This window comes from Pollicipes pollicipes, unplaced genomic scaffold (genome assembly GCF_011947565.3).
Source record: "Pollicipes pollicipes isolate AB1234 unplaced genomic scaffold, Ppol_2.1 Scaffold_4219;HRSCAF=4965_pilon_pilon_pilon, whole genome shotgun sequence".
In the NCBI taxonomy this organism is placed as follows: Eukaryota; Metazoa; Arthropoda; class Thecostraca; order Pollicipedomorpha; family Pollicipedidae; genus Pollicipes; species Pollicipes pollicipes.
In genome coordinates this window covers 15,239,373-15,258,597 of record NW_023596448.1, presented here as the reverse complement: position 1 = coordinate 15,258,597, position 19,225 = coordinate 15,239,373, and the positions used below count along the sequence as shown (strand labels likewise).

The following is a 19,225-nucleotide window of genomic DNA, read 5'->3' as shown; positions in this document are numbered from 1 at the left end:
CCTTTTCTTGCAACCTTGATTAGGGGTCGCTAGTCGACACGCACCAAGGAGGTGAGCCCTGTTTGCTGGTTAAATAGAGGAATTTTTACCCACACAATGCGTATTGAGCCGTGGATTCCGCAGATACATCCCAAGTTTGAGAGATGTTGAGAAGTGTTGACCATATCAAGCATCCAGGTGGTCCGACTTTAGTCTGGGCGCACTCACCAGCACGATGTACAGCTTGGTGCATCATATGCATCAGGAGCTACGCCATCTACTACTTTATATCCTTGGAAACACTCATACACAGAGCCAGCAACAGATCGATAGTATTCTGTAGTTTGTACCTATTAATGCATGTGTCGAAGCAAGCCGTAACAACATGCGGTGAACTGGCGCGGCGCCAACCGCCCAGCGATGCATCATGGTTGGAAATTATGCCGTCTGAATATTTTGAGAGGTCAAAACTTCCCACCGCCGCAAAATTTGGAGAGGCCTGTTAGACTACAGCGCATAACTTCAAGCGCCTTCTCGTGGTGGGGCTGATACATTTCTCAAGTGAAGAGATCAGTTTAGATCAGAGCTCTCCGAGACGCATCGAACGGTAGCCAAGACTTCAAGAAAAGATAAGAACAAAGATTTCCCCAGGACATGCATACAGCAAGTGCCTGATAACGCCGTGATAATGTCATGCACTCTGATAACAAATATCACTCAGCAAAAGCATTGTTAAAGCTGCACGTTCTGCTTGCGTCAAAGGGGCAAAAGATAGGGCGAATATTATCTCAGCGCTTAAACGCCCCGTAAAATATAATGATGCAACGCACGCCCAATTGCCTTTACGCCGTTCTAACCGACGGCAGGAGTGCATCACCTGCGTTCGAAAGCTGACTGAGCAGATATACTGTATCATTGACGCCTGAGCGACGCATCAAACATTCTGAAGGACTTACATGTCATGAAGAAATGCGTGAGAGGGATGCCAGTATACTGAGAGGCTACAGACGATGTAAATCATGATGAATGGACAAAGCCGTTCGATTTCGGGAGAAAGGATATGAAATTGCAACTGGACCGCTAAAAATTGCATGGATGCAGACGCCATAAGAAACTTTAGGGTGTTTTAAGGACAGAAGAGTAAACAGAACGGCGTGTCAGAAGTGTTGTAAGTGCACAGCCGAGCCGCCATGACGACGATGCATCTGAATCAAAGATTTGCAAACCAACGATTCGTGGACTAGGAGGAACGTTCACCGACGGTAGTAAAGCCCAGCCTGCTCAGCCCAGCTCTCCGTTCCCCGCGCGCGCGCGCTCCTGGACCGCCTGTCAGGCCCATCGAACACTCCCGAAGGACCAGGGTCGAGGCTGCGCTAGGCCTCTTTTCACCGAACAGCACCAGTCCGCCTATGTTTATAGCCCGACGATGTAGTATTTTAGAGAACTGGCAACGCCGGCCGGAATGCGCTGGCGCGCTGACAGTCAACGGTTCGTCAGGGCCGCCGGCGGTGGGAGCCGGCCCGGTGGAGGTCGGCCGACACAAAATCGATGGGGCCTTGGCAGCGTCGGCGGCGTCGGCAGCGACGCAGCGGCCGGCCGGCTGGCCGCCCAAGCTCGCCCGGACCGGCCGGCGTTTGTACCATTCAGAGTCTGAGATTGGGTAGCACTGGATCGCAGGCAGAGGGCCCGCCTGAACGCTGCAGACAAGTCACGTGACCCCGCTCGCGCGCACTCCCGTGGGACCGAAAACAGAGGGTCACGGACATGCACGCATACACACGTCTTCACACATGCCGCCTTTCCCTGTCCCTTCCTTCCTTTGCCAAAAATAAGTGTTCAATTTCAAACATCAACAGATGGAAACGTCCCACGACAATAACTGCAACGTCAAATATATGCCCAGTCTTGAGATTTGCTCGCACCCGCACCACAATTTTCGAACGGAATACTAATCAACATGTCGGTCTAAATAGCTTCCAAATATACTACCGGCTGCACCTGTGCATAAAGTCCACCTGAACGACTAAGATGCAGAATACCCGTGCGAAAAGAGCTGCCCTGCCGGTTGCATGTGAGCATCTTTTCAAAGCCCCGAACCTGCGTCCGACCAGCTGGGAAGCAGACCAGCAGACCAGCAGGCTAGCAGACCAGCTCTGGTAGCTGGCGACGATGCTGAACATGCAAAATTAATCTGGCATTTCCCTGGCGGCGGGTATTTCAGCTCACGCATCCATTTAGCCGCCATCCAGCTGTAATCAATTTCAGCCATCACTGTATTTGGGCCCGTGAAATTAAGACGCGCATTTCGGTCGGCGCTTTTGCAGGATGAGTTCATCTACTTTGAAGCACAATGAAAGTGGTTTGTTGAGGGTGTTAAGGGTGGCACCAACTCTCAAGACTGGGCAGGTCAGGCCCGTTATAACCTGCCATCCACAGCTCCTCATCACACAGAATATCCCTGATGTCTTCAGTTACACATTTAACACAGCTCTGGCCTCAAATCACGCAGGTTACGCAGACGAACAAGTCCACCTGGCTCGCACAATGCTGTCAGCGCATTAGCTGCTAGGCCGCTAGAAAATGAAGCGGATGTAGTTTGCCAACGGTAATGCGATTGCTTTCTTAAGGCCTTGCAGCAGTTATTTATCGACCTTTGCACAGCATTGCCAGATAAACTCATGTGACGTATCGATTTCGTGCTTCATCTGGAGTTCAATGTAACCATATTAAACCCGGTATATGCAATCCGAAATCCAGTTCTCTCCTTGCACACCGAAAAGTTGCAAAGAAATATCAGCGGGACGTTGGCTGCCTTTGACTTCCCACCACAGTGCCAGCAAACTTATTCAATCAGCTTGTCAACACCCATTGGCCATTTTGTAAAAAGGCGCGTATCTACATCAAACATTGCTTAAAGTCACGATTCCTCGAGCGAGTAAAAAATCTAAAAATAACGTCATACCGCAGCGTGAAGGATGTGACAGGATGCCGGTAAATAAAGTGATGCTTTAACGATTACTCTGATGCTTCACCAGTCAGGAGAATGCACGGTAGTTGCGCAGATTGCTAGTGCTACATGTACTTCAGACGCGCAGCCGCGACTTGACTTCAGCGATAGTTGAAAACGCGTTCAGAGAGTGCACAGTATCCTAAAAGAGGTATGATAAGAAGTCACGCAATGTGTGCTACTTCTCAGATAAAGCCCAAAACCCCTGTCTCGGTTCATCCGTCGCTGATGACACCGGGCTTCGACCGAATCAGCAGAAACGGGCCAAGCTGGAGCGGGTAGAGGGACACAACCACCGCAGCCACACAACCACCGCATATCACAACACGTCACCTGCTACTCACTACCAGAGTGAACGATCACAGTTACGGGCGAAGCAGCGCCGGACGGCGGCGGCGCCGCGCCGGGCCGCTGTCAGTAGAGCCCCGATAGAGCCGCGGCTGGCCGGCCAGCAGAGCCAGCAGGTGGCCACAGTCTGACAGTCCGACAGTCTAACGGGCAAACAGTCAGACGGTCTGACCATTGACAGGCCAGGCCCCGAAACCGCGGACAGATGCCACTCGGCGGCGTATCTGGCGACCAATGGACCTGGCTGGTGACTTACAGAGTCAGCAGATGAACAGCAATACTAGCTGGCGGCCAGCAGAGCGGGCTGGCCGGTTGCAAAGCCAGCTGGTTACCAGTGGAGCCGTCTGGCGGCACAGCGCAGGCCGGCTACCTGCGGCCCGGCTAGTTAGCCACCAGCAGGTGCCGCAGGTGCGGGTTGGAGGCGTAAGTCAGGCTCTCCAGCAGCTCCGGCGTCAGGGCGGCGGCCGGCGGCAGAGGCGGCAGCAGCAGGTCCGGTCCTGGTGGTGGCGGCGGCGGCGGTGGCGGCGGCGGCGGCGGCGCATCGAACGCGCCGCCGAACGCCGCTGCCGGCGCGGCGAACGCGGCGAGCGCCTCGGGCGGCGGCGCCGGCGACAGCGGCCGCGCCAGCTGCGCGAAAGGCGCGAAGAGTGCCGGCGGCTGCTGCAGCAGCGCGCGCTGCTTGATGTAGTTGCTGAACTCCGTGGGGCTCATCCGGCTGCCGCGCTTGCCGCTGCTCTTCAGCTTGGTGCTGCCGAACTTGGTCTGCGCGAACGCCGCCGTGGTGAACGTGACGGGCGCGCGCGGCCGGTGCGCTGCGAACCCGGTCGCCGGGCTGGCGGTGCGGAACGGCGGCGTGGCTGACGCTCGCGGCGCCGCCGGCGGCCCGAACGGGCTGCCGGCCGGCGGCGAGGCGACGCCCAGCGAGCCCAGCGACGCCGCCAGCGCCTCGATGGGCCGGAAGCTTTGCGCCTCCGGGTTGAAGGTGGAGGTGACCTCGTGGTCGCAGCGGTCCTCGCTGACGCGCTCGGCGGCCGGCTCCGAGTACAGGAGTTTGACGGCGCCTTTCTCGCCGGCGCGGTAGCTGACCTCGCCCGGGTCGATCCAGACGCAGAGGTCCTCCGGCAGGTTCTGGCGGATCTCGGCCAGAGCCAGGCCGCTCTCGCGCGCCGCCGCGTCCAGCACGGGATCGAGAGGGTCGCCCGTCTTCAGGCAGCGGTAGGCGGAGCCCTTGAACGGCCGGTCCGGGTACCAGTGGCTCTGGAACTTGAAGCGCAGCGCCCTCTCCAGCTCCTCGGCGAAGATGTTGACGCGTCGCCGCGGCAGCTTGTTGTACATGAAGGAGATGACGAAGTTGAGTGCCACCTGGATCTCCAACTGCATGGCGTCAGCTGGCTGCACGTGGGCTTCCAGACGAGTTTTACGCGACGTCGCAGATGGGATCCCCGGAGCGATCAGGCGAGCTCCAGTGACGTCGTAGGTCGGGTCGGGTTGCCCTCAGAAATCAATCCTCCGATCTGCAACAGTCGGAAGCGAGTCACGACGGTGGAACTCCGCAGCGCCCGCTCCGCGCTGCGTGGGAGTCAGCACTTGCAGGGTGACCTGCCGACGCCGTGTGAAGCACGGGGCCGTGCCGTGCGCGTGTCCGGGCAACACGACCCTGTGTGGCCTTATAGCTAACGGTGGCAGTTCACTTGTATATGGCCAATGATCGGTCCCAATTTTTATGGATATGATGCTGTGAAGAGGTTGTCACCCCATGACAGTGACCGTCTCGAAAATCTCTCTCTCCTGACGGACGATGTAGTACACATATTTTTGTACAGCACTGATGCCCAGAATTTTATTATGCTGACTAGCAAGCCATGATAAGAAACAAATTCGAAAAATTAAAACGGGTTCAGTACACTATGACGTGAGCAGTCCAAAATTCTGTAAAAGAGGTTGAATAGAAGGGGCAAAAGATAAAAGGCAAAAGAGCATGTCTGAACAGAAACAGTCAAGCCACGAAACATGCGAAGCTAAACCAATACAAAGCAATGTCAGCCATGACCATTCCCGTGCTTCTCATCTCCGCAACTGGAGTAATTCTGTAGTTCTGTTCCTCGCCGCCCAGTCAGAACCGGAACTGATTGTTTGCAAACGCGTCGCCGACCGTGAGGGAAAGCTTAGACAACAATATTTACCTTGAGAAGGGCATGAGGCAGAGGTCTAAGGTCAGAGGTCAAGGGCCAGAGGTACGGCTCGACAGTTCACAAGCCTTGGCAGTGTCGTCAGCCTGTGTCCCGGGTGTGTGTTGGAATTCGCAACCACATCCTAAAATGAGAAAACTTCCACTATTTTGTTTTTTAGGGATGGGAAGTGCGCTGTGGTAGTTGGGACAGTGGCTTTGCAAACGTTTTCAACATTACAAAATTCAAGGTCTTGTGTTTGAGCAATGCGCCTTTTGGATTTATTGCTACTCTCATGTTTGCCAGCATTCTCCACCATTGTTGATATTTGTGTGGTTAGATGCACAGGGACATTCAATCTGTGGTTTGAACCAATTGGTATTCATCAATGATTTACAGCCATGAACTAAAGCAAAAGCCCCCTTTCCGCCCTACTTTCTCGCACGGTACAACATAAAAGTGGCATAAATTGCCGTTTTACGTTATAATACGCTACGCCACAGTTGGCAAAGATATCCATTGGGCTTGAGACTGGAACATTTATGAGCGGCAGGGGTGCATCCCTGAGTCATGTCCGGCAGATACATCCTATCGCGATGGACTCGACTTTATTCTTTACGACTAAACACAGCTCAAATAAAAGGTCTGTATGTGCGCATGGATGGTGTGGCACAGCATGCAAGGAAGCGGTCGAAACAACGTCCGTTACAACTGCCAAAGTTTCAACATTTTTGCATTGAAGGATGATTGGTCTGTCAGCTTTACTGCCATTTCGTAAACACTTTTCACATCATGTTGCCATTAGTCTGGGATGACTGTAGCTACATTAAAAGAGAGAGAGAGAGAGAGAGAGAGAGAGAGAGAGAGAGAGAGAGAGAGAGAGAGAGAGAGAGAGAGAGAGAGAGAGAGAGAGAGAGAGAGAGAGGAGAGAGAGAGAGAGAGAGAGAGGAGAGAGAGAGGAGAGAGAGAGAGAGAGAGAGAGAGAGAGAGAGAGAGAGAGAGAGAGAGAGAGAGAGAGAGAGAGAGAGAGAGAGAGAGAGAGAGAGAGAGAGAGAGAGAGACGGCTGACGAGGTGGAGGAGGGACCTGTCAGCGCTATCTTGACCCACTTCCCATCGTCATCCAGCTGGCGTGGCAGCCCGGCTCTGATCCTGACTGACCCACGATTGGAGCAGCGCGCATTCCCATCACGTCTGGCGCAACTAGATTATGGGCGTCCGCTCAGGCCCGGCCGGGGGCAGAGGACACCGCCTCGCTCTGGCGGCAGCGCGGCGCGCCAGCGGGAGGAGGCCGCAGATCCGGCCCGGCCGGAGGGCCGTGCGGTGGCAGACACGGCGTAAGAAACGGCCGGAAGTCACCAGGGGTCAGGAGAGACAAGAGACCCTTTTTTTCTGGTGATTGGATTTCGGTGCTTGCCAGTGAATCGGCTTGAATTGTGGACCACGACCGTTGCCAGAGATATACATGTAAAAACAATTTGCTAAGATGACTTCAGGATGAAAATCCTTGCTATGCATAGCTTTTTGCGAAAACTCTGGCCTCACAACCCTAATAGTTCAAAGTGCGTTTTTCGGGATGGGTTCGATCTATGTGAGCCCCGCAATGTCTCAATGCATTGGCCGCTGTCTCAGCGCACCTCTTCTGGTGATCGCCTGTTGACCGTCCACCGCCACGGTCTGATGGGCGCAGTCAGGAGACACAGATCCTACCCGCCTGCCGCGCTCTGACCAGAGGGCCACGAGCACGGCTTTTACCGGATCTGTCAGTTCGGGACGGTTCAGGAAACCGCAGTTGGTTGTGCTTCTTGAATGGATCGAATTCTGGTCATTCATGGCCTGTGCACTAGCGTTACAAACTGCGATGGAAGACCGTATTTCTTGCATGATGATCTGACGAGTGTTTCAACAGCTACGCGTGTAACTGCAGTGTTAATGGCCCGCTCTTCGGCTTGCCGGTAATGGCGTTTCCTTTGTGCTAAAATGTGCTCTATTTGGTAGAAATTTGGTGCTTACATGACTGAGCTCAGCGACAACAGGATGCAGGCTCTGAAATGGCTGGTTTTACTAACAGCGGTTCGTGTTCTGGCGACTTGCAAACACTCGTGGCACGGGTTGTTCTGGCGACTTGCAAACACTCGTGGCACGGGCTGCCAACTTTCAGCACGGCTGGATGTCAACAAGTTCGTGTTCTGGCGACTTGCAAACACTCGTGGCACGGGCTGCCAACTTTCAGCACGGTTGGATGTCAACAAGATCAGCTTTGTTGCAAGGCTTCTCCGGTATTCGTGTAGGAGAGCAGACCGCGGCCGTCTCTATTTCTTCCTGAATTGGTTGACACATGTACAATACCCAACATCAAATCAGATATGACAAAGGAAGAGCAATCAGAGCATGAAGAGTTGAAGAGCTGTCGAAGCCACAGCCCATCTCATCGTCCCACTTCCAGCTTTGATGCATGAGTCCACGGCGACATCTATCTCCTCTGATACGTTTCGCTTACAAGAGCTGCGAATGTCAAAATGTGGTTCCAAACACAACCGCTTCACATTCGCAAAGCAAACCACGCCGCGCAACTGAAGAGCAAGTCATCTGAAGATCCAAATGTCACTCGTGGCTGTCTTCGCGGTGTTACCTACTGTCACGCAACTCTTCGCCCGGCAGGAGGCATGACTCGTCGAGGACAGGCAAGGCCGACTAATTCACGGTCGCGTCGGCAAGGACGCGACGCTCGTCGATGGCTGGCATCGATCGGTCCGCGCCACGTCGGCTTCGTCGGAGCGAGGTGCCCGGCCAGCGGCGGTCCGACGGAGCGAGGAGCCCCGGCCGGTGGTGGCCCGACGGAGCGAGGAGCCCCGGCCGGTGGCGGCCCGACGGAGCGAGGAGCCCCGGCCGGTGGCGGCCCGACGGAGCGAGGCGGCGGTCCGACGTAGCGAGGAGCCCCGGTCGATTTGGAGCTCGACAGAGCGAGGAGTCCCGGCTGATAGCCACCAGACATGGGATAGCGCTGCACCAGAAGTCGGCATTCCCGGACGACCGTGGTCTTGGTGATAAGGACCTTCACCGCGCTAAGGGCCTTCCCCGACGGCCCAGTACGTCTAGGTCCAGGTATTGGACAGTGCCGTCTGTCTCTCCCAGAAACATCTGTGATTTAACCTGCCTTCATTACAGGAAGTTTGATTTGTATTTGTTGGACGAAACTAAAAAGAATGAGCAATTCATGGATCGCATCGTTGATAATCATCACGGAGGAGCAGACTGGAGCGTTTTTGGATAGATGAAAAGGTTTGATATTTTCCGGCTCTGCGTGCTGATTTTTTGTAGGCTATGATCAAGAATCTCAGTCCAATAAAATGTTCAGGTAGGTAGATAAGGTCTCCCTGAAATGGACTGAGAAGTAAGCAAAGATCACCACTTAAAACTTAATCGATTAGAAAAGCAATACAATAAAAACCCCTTGACATTTCTACAAATTTATAGCGGGCAAACGAAAGCCAAAGGTCGTTAGCGTGTTAAGAAAGATTTAAGAGAATCGACCAGGCTTAGCAAGCCAGAGGGTGGCCTCTAAGATTGGCAAGACACAGTATTTACCCCTCTAGTGCTGCGAAAATTAATCAGCAGCAGCTTTATCACGAAGAACAGTTAAGAATGCAACACTCTGTTGATCGGTCTGGTTGGGTGAGCTGAGTGAGCTGATGAGCTGAGTGGGTACGACGCAAGCGAAATGGAATGAATGGTAAAGAACGCCGTGGAATGCTATGCGCTGACGTGCTGAGATGCTCGTACGTGTTTGAGTAAGTCATTCCAGTATGAGCTCTTTGGTATTTCCGTTTAACATACCATTAATTTTTTTTAAAAAAACCCATTCCTTCCACCACATATCTACAGCTCGCAATGAGTTCCAGCGTCCGTCAATACATGGCTTAAAAGCATTGGCTGGATGTCGGTTGGAGGCTCAGAAAGCAAACTAACATGATGACTGCAGAGCCATAATGACACAGCATCGTCGCCAGCACGCGATGAAGCAAAACAGCCGACTGGTCTCCCCGCTCCACAAGATGATGCGCACGCGTGCGGTTGGTATGACGTTTCCATATATCTTCCTGGGCACTATGCTCCCCCGGGCCCTTCCCGCGGCCTCCTATTACTGTCATCCCGATAACATCAACAGAAGCGCATCACTGTCATCCCGATAACATCAACAGAAGCGCATGAGGGGGGAGCAGCCTGCAATGGCGACATTTTGACAGCCGCCAAGAATTATGCCCCGAACGCGAATTTGAAACGAAATCGTGGCGTGGCACTGACTCTAGTGACAGCGCTTAAAACAGCAGCCACTTGCCAGCTGCCGTCCCTGCGGCTGTTGTTCCGCCAACACGTTGTTTTGTGGTGTTTTTAGCAATGTGCTTTTCCTATCGTTGAATCACAAAACGTCGTTTGCATCTCATCATCAATCTCTGAGGAGAGTAGCCAACGACACATGCATTCTCCGAGGAGAGCAGCCAACGACACGGGCATTCTCCGAGGAGAGCAGCCAACGACACGGGCATTCTCCGAGGAGAGCAACCAACGACACATGCATTCTCCGAGGAGAGCAGCCAACGACACGGGCATTCTCCGAGAAGAGCAGCCAACAGCACATGCATTCTCCGAGAAGAGCAGCCAACGACACGGGCATTCTCCTAGGAGAGCAGACAACAGCACGGGCATTCTCCGAGGAGAGCAGACAACAGCACGGGCATTCTCCTAGGAGAGCAGACAACAGCACGGGCACTCTCCTAGGAGAGCAGACAACAGCACGGGCACTCTCCTAGGAGAGCAGACAACAGCACGGGCATTCCCCTAGGAGAGCAGACAACAGCACGGACATTCTCCTAGGGGGACAGACAACAACACGAACATTCTCCTAGGAGAGCAGACAACAGCACGGACATTCTCCTAGGAGGACAGACAACAACACGAACATTCTCCTAGGAAGGCAGCCAGCAACACGGGCAGTCTCCTAGGATGGACAGCCAACAACATGGGGGGACTGGTTTTTGCCCACCACACAAAAAAAGCGCCGAATGCAGTGGCAACCAAGGAAACTATCGTACTGGCATCGGAGTGAGGCAAAGACTCCGCCTGTCGCCCCCCCCCCCCCCTGAGGTCAAAAAGCTCTCTGACTGATCAAACGGCCTCCTTTGACCTTTTTTTGTTCGCCTTGCTTTCATGCGACGCGACTGATTTTTTATATGCTCGGGCCCCAAAAGCGTGTTTCTCCTGGGATCCCTGGTGGCCCAGCTGACACCCGTGTTGGCCGGGTGTCGGGTGGCGACAGCGGGGTTCGTTGACCTTTACATGTCCATGCAAGGGTCGTTGAACCCATCGTTGCATTGGCCCATTACATCAGGCTGTGTTGCCCATGCCCATGCCCGGTCCAGTGCGCTGGACACCTGCCAGTCATGAATAAGTGAATATATGACGGTCGAGGCAGCAGGAGCTACCATAAACTTTACCTCAGTTAATCTGGTATGTTACGGATGTTCGACGGGGACATCAAGCTGGATAGTTTTCCTGGGTAAATGCAAAGCATCCATTGTCCTTCATGATAAAATAGTCGGCAAGGCACTGACATAAGCTGTTGTATAGTTGATGGGTTTAACAGAGCTCACCTTAAGATGCACATGGCAGCCCAGCACATGGCACACTGGCAGTTCATTCAGGGTTTACGGGTTTCTTCTAACATAAGCAGCTCTCAGCCCCATGGCAGAAATGCTAAAGAAAATGTCTTGCGCGGCGGGCGCCGACAGCAGCCACCGATACAGGAATCATTTTGGAAGTCCTGACAGTGAGATACATAATCTAAGGTTAGAGCCAACTGAAAAATGTTAACTACCCGACATGTATGCGTACAGAACAGCGTGCAGGACGTCTAATACGGTATTAGAAATAATGCGGGCCCGGCGGCCCGGCTACGGCCCGGACCGCCACCGGCCAGGCGCTATCGTCCAAGAAGCCGGATGTACACTGCCACATGTGACGTCACAGAATAGAACGCGGTGTTTGGCCGGCACACCGCCTCGCTTGGACCCGACCTCTGTCAGCTGACCACCCGATGCACGTAAAATGGCCGGAAACGCTGCTGGCAGCCACCCTCGAATGACCTCCGACGATGGCCGAGTGCCTGGGTGGCGTGGCTTGGGGCCATTGTGCGATGCATCGCACGTGGCTAGAAAGTGAGTGGGGCGAGCATTTTCATCCTGGAAATTCGACACCCGCTTGGGATGCGACAACTTTCGGGCAGAAAGCTGCACGCAGAGTTTTGCCTTCTATATCTAAAGGGCTCGAGGGATTAAGGAATTTCTTCCGAGTTCTGATTGAATTTCCAACATAAAACAGGTAATATTGGATTAGTCCAATTGGCAGCATCGGCCGGCCAGTGATAACCAGCATTCCCAAGTATTTATTCACCTGTCTAATTGCACGAGGCTTTCAATGACGGAGGACGGTTAATGAAAGGCAAAATATATGCGGGAACGGAAAGAAACTACATGAAAGAACGAAATCAGAGCGGACAAAACCAGAGAAAGGAAAAGACAGAAACGGAAAAACTTTAAAAGGCGTGGAAGAACGAAACAGGGTGAGACAAGAGAGGAATAGAGCAGGGGTGTAGGAAAGAGAGAGAGAGAGAGAGAGAGAGAGAGAGAGAGAGAGAGAGAGAGAGAGAGAGAGAGAGAGAGAGAGAGAGAGAGAGAGAGAGAGAGAGAGAGAGAGAGAGAGAGAGAGAGAGAGAGAGAGAGAGAGAGAGAGAGAGAGAGAGAGAGGAGAGAGAGCCTCCTAGAGCGTTTCCAGAAGCCACCGCAGTGACCAGACTGATGACAGTGTGCCCAGCTGTTCGTGTGCTAACTGGGATGGACGCTTGCTGGGGTGTGCTTCGGCGGCCCGGGCGCCACGCCTTCTGCCGTCCGGCGGCTGGGCGGCTGCACACCCGCCGCCGCCTGCGCCACATTATGCCTGGCACACGTGCGGCAGGCGGCGCAGCTGCGGCGCCGCCAGTTGTGCCGTGACGTCATGCCTGGCGCAGTTCGACGGGCGAGCTACTGACCGAGTCAACCCGAAGTCTGCGCTCCTTATCCGACACTGCCAGCCTCACATCCTTTGCTGCGTCGCTTCTGGCCTGTCACGTGTCCTCCACATGCACAAAATAGTCACCTTGGCACTGGGAAGCCCATGATTTGTGAAGGTTGGAATAAATGAGCACACTCGTGGTAACACACGTTGTTGTGAATAACCGGTCAGGGGGCTCGTTAATGAAACGCACTAGGCTGAGTGTTTTTGAGCCGCCCCGCTCGTTTCGCACCATATTGTACGTTGTCGTACAGGCTTACCAGCTTTGTTTTGTTGAAATTACATTGTACGCGTGTGTTGTGCATTGGTATCAAGTTTTTTAGTATAGCTGCCTCGCCCTCGAGCACTACCTGGCCATTGCGGTCGCGATATTTGCGTGACGTTCCCATTGCGTCACGGACATTTGAGCGAACTTGAAATGGCCTGCATGTAACAGCCTGCACAAGCTCACGGGTGACAATATCAGAAGCTAGAGGATTTTAAGCATTAAAAAGGGCATGGTTGTGGACTGCACTGAAAGATCTGGAAAATGGATATCTCAGCAAAAACATCATACAAATGTGGAGCACTGCCTTTAAGCCGGTTGTTAAAGTGAGGGAGTGCCGCCAAGCGTGGTTGACTTTTTTATACGCATCTGATTGTTACTGCCAGGGGAAGGTCAACCGACTGCAGTACCCAGCAGGACAATGAACGCGGGCAGCCCCCGGCTGTGCTCGCACTCCCAGTGTCGGTACCGTCATACGTCAGAGCATTGCGGAACAGTATATCTCAAGACATTGGCTTGCGCGTTAGGAAGACCAAAGGTACGGGGCTCGATTCCTCGCGGTGCGCGCTCCTCCAGCCAGTGTGAGAGAAAGGTGGCACTATATTGCCACAGTTGCTGAGTACGTCGCAAAGACTCAATGGCGATGGCAATGACCTTGAGCTTCGGAGCTGTTTTGTCTGGAATGGCGAGAAGCGAGACACAACAGGCGACAGCGCACCACAACTCGCATAGTTCACAGATGAATATATCCACGCCCACCACAGAGTGCGGTGCCCCTGACTTCCCCCGCAAGCGAACCCTCCGTCCGCCAGCTGCTGGCGTCGGTCGCCCAAAGCCACAGTCGGCTGCGCCACCATTCCATGTTTCAAAGCCAGGGCCGCCGGTACCGTCCCCTGTGCGCGACACTGGCCACGTTCCGCTTGCCGTGGGGGCCAGAGGTCACGTGATGCGCATGACAGAAATGTAGACCACCGGTAGGGAGAAGAGAAAATGCAAATGACTTCGGCTCCCATGTCGCTTTAAGCTTTTCTGTGCGTCGGCCTCAGCACCGGCCTCATCATCTTCGTTGACAGGGAAGCGGTGCCAGGACTGGCAACGCACGACTTTACTGGTGCCGTGAAACTCATTGAATGTATTGGAACATAACGCCTCGGTGGTGCATCTGGCTATAATGCGCGTGGTAGGTAGGCAAGCAGGAAGGGGAAAATCTCAGGTCCTTCATGCCTCCCTCTGGAAAGTTTTTTTTTCAACCGGCTAACGCACAGGAGGCGGCAGCAACTGGAGAAGCATCGCGATGGTTAGGATTGACGCAGTGCAGCCCGCGGTGGTCGGCTCGCGGCACGGCCGGCGTTTAATTAAGTACTTAATTGCAGCAATCCACCATGAGGACACAATCTCGCCCCAGGGCAGCGGAGCAGTCCTGTATTCTCCCAGCCCGATAAACCGGGATGGCCCGCTGTATGCATGCGTGCTGCGGCAGTACTGACAGAAAGATTGTCGGGGCTGTCATAGGCGCAGGACAATGCTGAAGCTGAGGGCCCAAGTCTGTGGAAAAAAACGAATCCTACCCAAAAGCTACAGACTCTCCTTTAAGTTCGATCGCAAGACATAGATGCCTATAAGGAGGTCTGTAAATTGTTATTCCTTTAAACTCAATGCCTCCAGTATGTTCAAGAAGCAAAAAATAGCGGATCCAAACGAATTACGGGCCGCCTCGCCCTAAGCTTCAGAGAGGCCTTACATGCCGCCCCCCCCCCCCCCCCCTCTCCACTACAGACGGCACAGCCGAGACCACAATTATTGCGCCGCCCAGCACAGTGCCACAAGAATCGATCGATGTAAGCCAGTGCTTTGTGCGGTGTTTGTATCAGTGTAAACATTATTACTTGCGTGAGCTGACAGAACTACTCTGGCTCCAGCTCTGGCTCTGGTGTTCTGCGTTCTTCGAACAGGAGTGCAGTGTTTCTGCGCAAGAAAGACAAGCTGGCTCATCGCAATGCTTCTCCAGTTGCTGCCGCCTCCTGTGCGTTAGTCGGTCAAAAAAAATTGCCAGGGAAAAGCCTGAACCTGAGATTTTCCCCGCTTCCTGCTTGCTTAAAACCCTGGCTCTTTTAAGGAAACCAGGCAACAAAACCGACTCCGATCTCCACCAAGCCATGCCGCCTCCACTCTGGTACACGCATATGCATCTGCACCCTGGCGCGGGTACTGTTCGCGGGCACCTGTGTCGCGCAGAAACACTACATTCCTGTCCGAGGGACGCAGAGCATGGAGCACTGCGCTTTGGACGCAAAGCTTATGTGGCAATATCAGGGTCGTCAATTAAACTCCCCTAAACAAGCAGGGAACATCTGCCCGACAGCATGCCAGCCTGACAAGAAGGCCCAAAGCACGTTTTTTCAATAACCAACTCAGGAATTGTCCGTGCGTCTGATCACTCAACATCCTCCGCATAATCAACCGCTGTATACCTCAGCCTTCCGTTGATGCTGAAAAGCGATTTCAACAGCAATTCATCCTCATCCAGACCGGATCGCGTTTTCAGAGCAGAGTTAAAGGCCTCCTACGATCAGACCAGACCGGTGCTCTTCGACCGACTGGGAACCCGATCCATAATCCAGCCCGAGGCGAAACAAGACCGGCGCTCCCAGCAGCCTGGGAAATACACGGCAGCATTGGTCTGAAGTGGTCGCGACGGCAGAATTGGGCGGGGCTGACTGCTCCCCTGACTCCCCTCCGCTCTGGACAAGACGTTCGCCAGGAGGACTGGTGCCGTTGGAGAACTGGAGCACCCGACACGGGGGGGGGGGGGGGGCTCATGGATGACTGTCATACACCATTCTTAGCTTCGTCTTAACCTGACGCGCCACACGCATGACAAACATGCATTAGATGGTGACGTGTTTGTTATCGTTTTGTATACAGACGCTAAAAACGAAGGCGTTTTTGACAAACGTCACAGACGCGTAAGTGCTGATCATGCATTGATCAAGCCATCGCCTGCTCTCTAGCCTTTCATGCCGTGTGCAGCCACATGTGCTCCGACTGGTGGAGCCACCTGTATACATCTTATGATGCTCAAAGAACAATCGATGCGCGGCGGCATTCTGTAGCCTGGAAATGTGATATACACGGCTGAACGTAAGTCGTGGACCATCCCCGTTACACAGTCCCATTCCAGCCGACAACGTAATTTCGCTGACGAGCCAAGCCCACTTCATGTAAGGTTCAAACACTGCAGATTCACGCGTGCCACTCCATAGGCATCTTCACTTATGTTGACTACCAAATCATGGAGAGCGGCCAATTGAGATGCTATGATGAATGGCTTATCCACGTGCATATGTGTTTGTAATGAAATGCGACGAACGGCGAGTGCATCCTTTGATGGAGCGCAGAGGTCACATTAGCCCGCAGGGGGCATCATAGGAGGACAGTGAGTACCGCAGTACCCATTACTGCTAATTATATGGATCGAATGGCAAACATTGCGGTCCATGACAACGCGGCGTATGTTTGGAAACGGACGAAGAGTGAGGGAAAAGTCAGTGTCGTAAATCTATCGGCGTGTGCATGACTCAATGAATCAGGGCGTGCCACCACTTGCGCTAAAAGCCGTTGGAGCCAGTTCTGCACCTGCGCTGCCGCATCGTCGGGTTGCGGGGATAAAGGAGACGCACGTGGTGCCAGCATTGCGCCAAAGGAACGAAGACGATAATTTTCCGTGTGAGCACTCCTGTGATGATCCAGGGCCCACCACCTGAGTCGGGTGGGTCAGCGCCCGGCCAATTTTTGGGGTCATTGCTGTGCTTGTGTCACGTATTCAAGGAATTCAGAGGTAGATACAGGGATCCGAGTCGTGAATCCTGAATCCAACATCCTCCTACACGGCAAGATCTGCCTAATCAGTGTCAAATGAGTTTCCAAGAATCCAGAATCAATCTTCACAAAGGAATCCATTTTTGTAGAGGGCTCTGAAGCAGGGATAGCTTTAGCTGTCTCCTTTCAAATATGTAACTATGCCAGCGTAACGAAAGGCTATTTAAGGGGTGGTCGTCCTCTATATCTTCGTCCAGAGACACCTGAATTCCCCACGTGGCAATGTACTCACTGCGTTCGAACAATTCCTCTCACGCACTAGCATTACAGTGCTAGGTTTTACGAGCAAGCCCGCATCGGAGGAATTATTGCATGGGCAAAACTTCCACTGCATCCACGGCCATATCCCATGCTATTGTTATAGTGCATTCTGCTGCATTCTGCCATGTTGATGTGCTTTGTGTTTTGTGTGTGATAGCGGCCGATATTATTGTGCGCGGGTTTCGCATGTCTGCCGCTGTTATGTGGACGCATTTTTTGCACACCATCCTCACAGCAAAGCCGTAATATCATAAATATCGTTCGTTGTTGTTGCGCCCTTGGGTATAGGTCAATTTGACCACCCAAAGGTTATTCTAGAATGGTTTTCCGAACAGCAAGGCGTAGCCGTGCCAAATTTTGCGCGACTGTAGATAATTGAATAGCAGACGTATGATATTAAAAGTTTAGACGTACCTTGCCAGGTCGTTGACCTAGGCCAGGTTAAATTCAGGCCATAGATTCAGCGAAGACAGTTTGTAGCGAATCGTTTAATGTGGTGCAACAACGGAGTATTAGACGAAGCCATACATCCCTAGGTTGCTTCTCAGGCAAAACAACAATTGGATGAATACATTCCATTGATTTAGGGGCAGGTATAAAGGTCGGACCGAGGCTAAAACTAACCTGTTTGATTACTCTAGAGTTTGCTGAGTGGGAGAGTTTCTGGTGCTTATTTCGAATTTATTGATAACAGGAAACGCATCATACATCTTCGATGATTTTCTCAAAGGTCAGTGTATGCAAACGACCTAAGATGACCCAGGTCAATATCTTGTTGTTAGAAGCATATTGCTTAGCGCAATATCTGACGTCCGCGCATAGATTTCTCCATTCTGCACGTGCGCATCAAGCACTTGCACCGCTACTGTGCTGAGCACCCGAGCTCTGTTTCCACCCGACACTGATTTGTACGAAGCTGTTGCGCACGTCCACCAGCACTGAACACGTCCTGACTCGCTACGGCGGATATCTGATTCGCTGCGGAATGACACCATATGGTGACAGAATAGCGTCAGCAGGCTCCGACGCCAAGGCCGAATCCAGGGAGCGGGAGGGGGCATCCAGGCTGAGGCCGTAGCCAGAATTATCAAATTATCAAAGACGGACAAAATGATTCTTGACTACAAATAAAACGCTGGCAGCCTGCACTGAGGGGAACTTATCTGCTTGATTTTTCTGAAATTTTTGTTCGTTGCTTGGATTGACCGATGCGCGGAACACCAGCGCGTTTCTCGGTCCTACCTGTCTGCGCCCGTTAATACGACCCGCGTGTTGGTGTCACGGCCGACGGCGGTGTTCGCGAGGACGGCACGACAGGCGAGCCTCGACAGAGCTGCGGTCGCTCCAGCTGCCCGGGGCGTCACGAGGTCAGCAGTACACCCCACCCCGACCAACGGAGGCTGGGCGGGACCCCGACTGCCTGAGCTTTACAGCTCCTGTGATCCCATGATCGGCGGTGGTGAACGCTGTATCGGGATCCTATGGACAGCAAGCAGACCTCGAAAGAAAAACATGAGGACGAACCTGTGCAGCCGCGACCGCTGCGTAACGCCTTTCATCCTTTTGAGCACGTTCCACTAACGTGACACATGAACTGGCACTCGGCACGCGACGGAGGTGTGTCGCGGCGGGCTCGTCTCACCTCTGGCCGGTCGGTGTCGGCCTCGGCCTGCGACAGAGGTGTGTCGCGGCGGCTCGTCTCGCCTCTGGCCGGCCGGTGTCGGTGCGCCTCTGCGCCGCTGGTGCCGGCCGTGCAGCGCCACTGGGTCGGGCGGGTCGCGCCGGCCGACTGCTGCGACCTCGGCCGGTCGTCGGCCACCGGCGCGCGCTCGATCCACCGACGGCGGCAAAAAATCGTCCGCCGCGCCGCCGCACTGCCTCCCCCTTTGTGTCGGTGCCCCCCTCCCCACCCCCTTATTTCCGGCCGAGCTTCGTCTCCCTGAATATGTGTCCGCGGGAGGGGGAGGAGGCGTGGTCTTAGCCAGCTTCGTCTCCCTGAATATGTGTCCGCGGGAGGGGGAGGAGGCGTGGTCTTAGCCAGCTTCTTCTCCCTGAATATGTGTCTGCGGGAGGGGGAGGAGGCGTGGTCTTAGCCAGCGCGAAGGTCGGTTAAAAGGGGCAATCAGGGCATATCGTTTTCTGCTTACAATTGTTTGGTCCTCTCCAATTAAATTTCCATCATTCATCCTCATTCTCCCTTTCTCCCTCTCTCT

At 53.6% G+C, this 19,225-nt stretch overlaps 1 protein-coding gene across 1 annotated transcript; it reads right to left on the bottom strand.

Moving 5' to 3' along the window:
* Positions 1-3,715: 3,715 nt before the first annotated feature.
* On the bottom strand, positions 3,716-18,758 carry LOC119094923 (protein Tob1). The gene is made up of 3 exons (XM_037217833.1): positions 18,655-18,758; positions 3,959-4,848; positions 3,716-3,778 (listed from the first exon to the last, which is right to left on the bottom strand). The coding sequence occupies exons 2-3, from the start codon at positions 4,712-4,714 to the stop codon at positions 3,716-3,718; spliced, it is 819 nt and encodes a 272-aa protein (XP_037073728.1). The 5' UTR covers positions 4,715-4,848; positions 18,655-18,758.
* Positions 18,759-19,225: the final 467 nt, after the last annotated feature.

Excerpts from the sequence above, each read along its gene's own strand:
- LOC119094923 (XM_037217833.1), bottom strand. The coding sequence starts at position 4,714 with ATGCAGTTGGAGATCCAGGTGGCACTCAACTTCGTCATCTCCTTCATG. Across the intron at positions 3,779-3,958 it reads TCGCGCCTTTCGCGCAGCTG|CTGCTGGAGAGCCTGACTTA; the intron begins GCGCGGCCGCTG and ends CTGACGCCGGAG.